The following is a 7,485-nucleotide window of genomic DNA, read 5'->3' as shown; positions in this document are numbered from 1 at the left end:
GGCGCTGCGCGGGGCCGGCGCTCGGGTCGGGAGGCCCGAGGGAAGCGCGCACGCTCCCCGTGAGCGCCGCTCGGAATGAGGTCATTCCTTTGTCAGCCGGCCTCCCGCCTGAGGCTCGCTCGCGTCGCGCAGCTCGTTGACGGTGGTTTTTATGTCCGTGTCCGCCAACCGCGGGGGTGTCCGTGCCGCAGCGTGTAAGGGCTCCGTGTCCGTCCTAGATGCCTGAGGAGACCCAGACCCAAGACCAGCCCATGGAGGAGGAGGAGGTCGAGACGTTTGCCTTCCAGGCAGAAATTGCCCAGTTGATGTCATTGATCATCAACACTTTCTACTCCAACAAAGAGATCTTCCTGAGGGAGCTTATTTCGAATTCATCTGATGTAAGTCTCCTAGGAGTGAGAAGTGGTTTTGGTTTGTTTGAATTTCACTTCGGGCTGTGCACTTGACGATCTGTGTTTTTCTGACAACAGGCGCTGGACAAAATCAGATATGAAAGCTTGACAGATCCCAGTAAACTAGATTCTGGGAAGGAGCTGCACATTAATCTCATTCCAAACAAACAAGATCGAACCCTCACTATAGTGGATACTGGGATTGGAATGACCAAGGCCGACTTGATTAATAATCTTTGCACTATCGCCAAGTCGGGGACCAAAGCTTTCATGGAAGCTTTGCAGGCTGATATCTCTATGATTGGCCAGTTTGGTGTTGGTTTCTATTCTGCCTATCTGGTTGCTGAGAAAGTGACTGTGATCACCAAACATAATGATGATGAGCAGTACGCCTGGGAGTCCTCTGCAGGGGGCTCCTTCACAGTTAGGACTGACACAGGTATGCACTTCAGAGAAATACTTAACTGATCTAGGAAGTCATGGAGGGTGGGGTGCTGCAAGCCTTAGACTTCTGGAAAAAAATTGTAAACTGTTTTTCATTCTGCATATTCTGGAGCAGGCTACAGATAGTGTTTAGTGTAATGGCTTAACTGTGGTTATTTACTTGTGCAGGATGCTGCTGTGGGGGGCTTACAACCTGCCCAGTGGTAGACCCCACTTCCCCCACTTCATGGACTTGTTCAAAGTGGTGTTAGGTAGTGGGAGCTAGGTGGTATTCTACCTTTTGGGCATTGTGATTAAAATTGAGGTCAATTCCCCTGTATTTCCTTCAGGTGAACCCATGGGTCGTGGGACAAAGGTTATCCTGCATCTGAAAGAAGACCAGACTGAGTACTTAGAGGAAAGAAGAATAAAGGAGATTGTGAAGAAACATTCTCAGTTTATTGGCTATCCCATTACTCTTTTTGTAAGTTTTCATGCAGATTGAACTCATAAAGGCAGGAAGTATGGTTTACTTGATCTGTAGTAAAGGAAAGTGTCCAAACTTAAGATAATTGCTGGGCTAGTCTGAAACCTGAAAGCAGAGTTCTGTTTACTTTTTTTCCTAGTAATGTTTTTCCTGTTTTTAAAATTTATTATTTAATTTGACCAGAGAGAGAGGGAAAGTGAAAAAAGCTACCAGGTCTGGGGCTTAAAGTGTGGTTGGCAATGTGGGAGTCCAGTACCTCAACCACCACACCACCTGCTGACCCAAGTTATGTGTACTTTTTATAAGTACTTAAGGCTTGGGACCAGCAGATGGTGCAGTGGCTGTGTCTCTGGACTTATCATGTAGTCAACTGCGGTTAGAATCCTGGACCTGGTGGCTTAAACTCACACCGGGTATGTGTGCGTGCATGCCCAAAATCCAGAAAGGAGAAGGGATTTGTGGTGTGGTCATCCCCACCCCCACCCCTGGGGGGGGTGATTTCTCACTTTATTACTCTTATTTCTGGTGAGCACATGTGTCCTATAGCAAAAACCTGTCCCCCCCTCCAAAAAAAGTACTTAGGGCTCTTTAGTAGATAAATGAAATTGACAAGTTAATTGGTTACTTAATGCTTTTCACTATGGTTTACTAATGTAAGCTAAGTGTGCTACTCCTTTCAGTTTATCTTTTAGTTCTAGTATGTAAAAGTGATGTGACTCTATATCTTCTGAAGGTGGAGAAGGAGCGTGATAAAGAAGTCAGTGATGATGAAGCTGAAGAAAAGGAAGAAAAAGAGGAGGAGAAAGAAAAAGAAGAAAAGGAATCTGATGACAAACCTGAAATAGAAGATGTTGGTTCTGATGAAGAAGAAGAAGAAAAGAAAGATGGTGACAAGAAGAAGAAGAAGAAGATTAAAGAAAAGTACATTGATCAAGAAGAACTCAACAAAACCAAACCTATTTGGACCAGGAATCCTGATGATATTACCAATGAAGAGTATGGAGAATTCTACAAGAGCTTGACCAATGATTGGGAAGATCACTTGGCAGTGAAGGTGAGTGTTTCTGCAGAATGCTTGGAAGGTAGTTGACCTCTGCAGTTTGTAGGTCTTAAGTTTGAGGCCTGGTCCTGTCCATAGTTCTTTTCTATTCCTCTTCCCTCCCAGTGTTTTGTTATGTTAGTGGAAGTGTTTATCTGTTGACTTAGATAACTTTCACTGGGAGTTGCCTGTATTCTGTTGGCACTTAACTAAGTGTTTTATTACAGCACTTTTCAGTTGAAGGACAGCTGGAATTCAGAGCTCTTCTTTTCGTTCCAAGACGTGCTCCTTTTGACTTGTTTGAAAACAGGAAGAAAAAGAACAACATTAAGTTGTATGTACGCAGAGTATTCATCATGGACAATTGTGAAGAGCTGATCCCTGAATATCTGAGTAAGTGTTAATGGAGAAGTGAAGTGTTCCTTGTCACTGGCTGAAGACACTCATTCTATTGCCTACAGTCTTTGCTTTTATGGATTTACATATGGCTAGTTTTATCAGAATGATTTGAGTACCTTTTTTTCCCCTCAGATTTCCTTAGAGGAGTAGTGGACTCTCTGAGGATCTCCCTCTAAATATTTCCCGTGAGATGTTGCAGCAAAGTAAAATTCTGAAAGTTATCAGAAAGAATTTGGTCAAAAAATGCTTAGAACTTTTCACTGAACTGGCAGAAGATAAAGAGAACTACAAAAAGTTCTATGAGCAGTTCTCTAAAAATATAAAGGTTAGTGTAGACACATTTGCTCATTATCAGTTTTCTCACTACCTTTACTGTAGATTATTTAGTGTCAATTACAGAAAAGATTTTTCTAAAACTGATGTTGTATTTCAGCTTGGAATTCATGAAGACTCTCAAAATCGTAAGAAACTTTCAGAGTTGTTAAGGTATTACACATCTGCTTCTGGTGATGAGATGGTATCCCTGAAGGATTATTGCACCAGAATGAAGGAAAACCAGAAGCATATCTATTATATCACAGGTAATGGACTGTTAAGATTATAATTGTTCATATTACCTCTTATGGCATATGTTTTACTCCAGTGGTACTATGTATAAATTAGTGTAATTGGTGTTGATTTAGGCAAGGTAGATGAAAATGGGTTATATCTGTGTGCTTAGGTTATGTTTAAATACCTGAATAATACTATCAGAAGTCAAAAACAGGCAAAGCACTTAACTAAAGGCCTGAAAGTAACTTCATTGCATTGAATCTCAGGTGAGACCAAGGACCAGGTAGCTAATTCGGCCTTCGTAGAACGTCTTCGGAAGCACGGCTTAGAAGTGATCTATATGATTGAGCCTATCGATGAGTACTGTGTCCAACAGCTGAAGGAATTTGAGGGGAAGACTTTAGTGTCAGTCACCAAAGAGGGTCTAGAACTTCCAGAAGATGAAGAAGAGAAAAAGAAACAGGAAGAGAAAAAAACAAAGTTTGAAAATCTTTGCAAAATCATGAAAGATATCTTGGAGAAAAAAGTGGAGAAGGTATATATATATATTTTTTTTACCTTTATTTCCCTAGCTGACATCTTTCAGGTGTTTAAAGGACTTAGTCGCACATAGCCTCTTGTAAGTTTCTCACAGGCAGACTGGGTTTTTAGGTTGTACAGTTTAGTGATGGTTGTAGCTCTTCAGACACCTGAACTTCAGATAGTTAATTCTGATCCATCAATACTTGGGCTCTTTAGCTTACATTTTTCTTTATTTTTGACAGAGGGTGAGAGAAAGGGGGCACATCTCCTTTCCCACCCACAGAAATGGTCATGTTGCAATCCCTTCTCCCATTGCTTTCTCTCCTGGTGCTCCCTTGGGTGTTGAGCATGTGCACATACATGCCTAGCATGTTTCCCAATCCACTAGGACCAAGGTCCAAACTCTGGAGTCAGCCATGTGGGATCCTGGTTTCTTTACCTGTCAGGCCATGGAGTCAGCCTTTAGATTACATTTTTTCAGTGAAAAGTTGAGTGGTTATAAAATCTTCCTAGGCTTAGTCATTGCTCAGTGCTTTTGATTTCAGGTAGTTGTCTCAAACCGGTTGGTAACGTCCCCATGCTGCATCGTCACAAGCACATACGGCTGGACAGCAAACATGGAGAGAATCATGAAAGCACAAGCCTTAAGAGACAACTCCACAATGGGTTACATGGCTGCCAAGAAGCACCTGGAGATCAATCCTGATCATTCCATCATTGAGACCTTAAGGCAAAAGGCAGAGGCTGACAAGAATGACAAGTCTGTGAAGGATTTGGTCATCTTGCTTTATGAAACCGCACTCCTGTCTTCTGGGTTTAGTCTGGAAGATCCCCAGACACATGCTAACAGAATCTACAGGATGATCAAACTTGGTCTGGGTAAGCCTTATTTGGTATTGCCTTGTCATGTATGGAAGACACAGTGTGACTGCTGAAATGGGTGATTCACTTTTAACAGTCAAGCAAAATTGGGTTACCTTGTCCCTATTGGGAAAAATGAAAGTCACGTTTTTATGAGATAAGTGGAGTCTTTTTATCAGTTCACGTGCTTAAAAACTAAATTTAAATTTGTGTACTCTAATGCTCAGTTTTGAAACTGGGTATAAATTGGCAGTATTAGGCTAATTTGTTGGCTTTATATAATTTTTTAACATGAGGATTTTGTTTCTGAAAAAGGTATTGATGAAGATGACCCTACTGCTGATGATACCAGTGCTGCTGTGACTGAAGAAATGCCACCCCTTGAAGGAGATGATGACACGTCACGCATGGAAGAAGTCGATTAAGCTCTGCCTGAAGAGTGACTTACATATGTGTTCAATACTTAATCTTCATTCCCTCTGATAATATATATATTTTCAAGAATTGTTTTTCTTTATTTTTGGTTAATACTTTAAACATCTGTAAGGCATGACAGTAACTACATAAGGGGAAGCTAAGATTTCTTTTTACTTGTAAGTGTGATACTGTGATACTTTAGGCACTAAAGCAGAGCTAGTAATGTTTTTCTAGTTTCACATCAGCCTGTTTTAACAGATCAAGGTAATGTTTGTTGTAAGATGTATGTAGCCTAATGTTAACTTTGTGGTCTAAAGAAGTGTTTAGCTGTCCAAGCCAGATTTCTTAGTAGACCAAATCTTTTGTTGTTGAAGTGTTCTGAGATACCTTGATGTTTGAAAGAATTATTTGTTAAAATGCTTTTCAGTTTCATCTCCTGAGATCTACTTTTTAACTTCCCATACCCTGAAGTTACCAATTCTGCATGTGTTAGTCTTAGTCCTTTAGAAATAGGTTAAGCTGAAGCAGCTTGAGGGAGGAACTCTCCAACAGGGCTTGTTTTCCAAAGAAAAGTGTTTAGAGAAACATAATTATAAGCCAACTTGAGGTTTGACCTAGAATGTATATACACACTAAATAGTCTTACCTCATAGACTCATGGGTGTTTGGGCCCAGAGGAGAAAGATGGCCAATAGTCTGGCTGCCCTGAGCCTTTTGGGCCTTACCAAGGTGCACTTAGGTGGCAGGTAGCAGGGCAAGGACAGAGGAGGATGGGGACGGGCTTGCCCTGTATCCTTGTGTTACGTTTTATAATACACGTGTTCTCTTAGGGTTTTCAGATTCAAGCAGTCTTGATGGTATTTATAAAACACCTTACGCTCTAAATATAGTCTGTTAATTCAGGTCTTAACAGTGTCTTAAAGTTCTTTACCAAATCTCCTTAAAGTCATCCTACCTGACCTTCCTGCACTTGGGTTGGATGTTAATTGAGCCTTAGGCAAGATGTACTATGTAAAGTGTGACTTAGTTGGTAGAAAGAAAGTGGGCTTCATAGGGTCTTAGAAGGTGGAGAAAACAACCCAATAGGTAAGGTCCCCACCAAGAACTAGAGATAGTAAAGACTAAAAGTCTTAATTCTGAAATTGAGTGATTCCAGTCAGGTGGTGTTGTTTTTTTTTTTTGAGAGGTTTTTGCTATAGGGCGTGTGCGCTCACCAGACAGAGACAGACAGAGATAGAAAGCGAGAAATCACCCCCCAGGGGGGATGGCCACACCGCAATCCCTTCTCCATTCTCCTCTCGGGATCTTGGGCACGTACGCACACGTGCCTGGCGTCAGTTTAAGCCACCGGGTCCGGGACTCAAACTGCAGTCGACTACGTGGGAGTCCAGCAACATAGCCATTATGCTCACTGCTGGTCCCCCAGTCAGGTTATTGATATAAACTGGGTAGCAGGTGGAACTTGAATGTGACAATGGGGGGAAGAGATAAATAGGGAGAGGACTTGGTACTTGCTAGTGCTTGGTGGATATTAAGTGCCTGGTAGAATGATCACAGCCACAGTGGCATAGGCAAGGTGCTGCCATGCTTTGTAGAGTACCATGTGAAGTCTCAGGGTTGGACTTGTGACCTTGGCTGGCAGCACCCCCATGCACCCTTCTCAAGAAATAAAAGAATCCTTAACTCCCTTGAGACAACAGAAGGAATTTTTATAAAGGAACTAAAACATAAGTCTAAATTCAAAATCCAAAAGGCCATTCCTTTTTTCTGCTGAGTTGTTGCTCAAACTAGTTCAACTAGAAGGGTTTATATTTGTCAACAGTGCCCAAGGTTCTGGGAGGAGAATGGAGAAAGGACTGTGGTGTGGCCATCCTCCCTGGTGGGTGATTTTACTTTCCTTCTCACTGTCTCTAGCAAGCACATTCACTCTAAGGCAAAACTTAGAAAAGGGCAGAGAAGGAGAAAATTTTTTCTCCACATGTAGTAAGAATGTTAAAATTGGGCTAGCAGGTGGTATAATGATTATATCACTAGACTCACGTGTTGAGTTCCGGACCTGGTGTCAAACTCAAGAGAATGGCAGGTGGTGTCGTTAAGGGCACTGGACTCTTCACATAGTCAACAGCAGTTTGAATCTTAAAGCTTAGTGGCTTGCTTTCTCACCACTCCCCACTGGTCAAATGTAAAAAAAAAAAAAATTATTTAACTTTATATTCATTTATTTTTGACCAGAGAGGGACAGATAGGTGTGTGTGAAAGCAAGTCACCAGGTCCAGGACTTGAACCATGGTTGGCTGTGGGAGTCAAGCGCCCTTAACCACCATACCACCTGTTATCCCAAATAAAATCTTAAAAATAAATTAAGCATGTGCTCAAGATCACAAGAGGGGAAT

The 7,485-nt window shown here is 41.8% G+C and overlaps 1 protein-coding gene across 1 annotated transcript; it reads left to right on the top strand.

The window, feature by feature from the left end:
• Positions 1 to 218: 218 nt before the first annotated feature.
• On the top strand, positions 219 to 5,524 carry HSP90AA1 (heat shock protein 90 alpha family class A member 1). The gene is given in 11 exon segments (XM_014592201.2): positions 219 to 380; positions 471 to 831; positions 1,166 to 1,299; positions 2,036 to 2,356; positions 2,569 to 2,734; positions 2,873 to 2,895; positions 2,898 to 3,065; positions 3,174 to 3,321; positions 3,559 to 3,827; positions 4,360 to 4,693; positions 4,991 to 5,524. Coding segments are annotated over 11 exon segments (2,196 nt in total). The 3' UTR covers positions 5,101 to 5,524.
• The last annotated feature ends 1,961 nt before the right edge of the window (positions 5,525 to 7,485 follow it).

This window comes from Tupaia chinensis, unplaced genomic scaffold, assembly GCF_000334495.1.
Source record: "Tupaia chinensis unplaced genomic scaffold, TupChi_1.0 Scaffold000671_1, whole genome shotgun sequence".
Lineage (NCBI taxonomy): Eukaryota > Metazoa > Chordata > Mammalia > Scandentia > Tupaiidae > Tupaia > Tupaia belangeri.
This window is presented reverse-complemented; position numbering and strand designations above follow the sequence as displayed.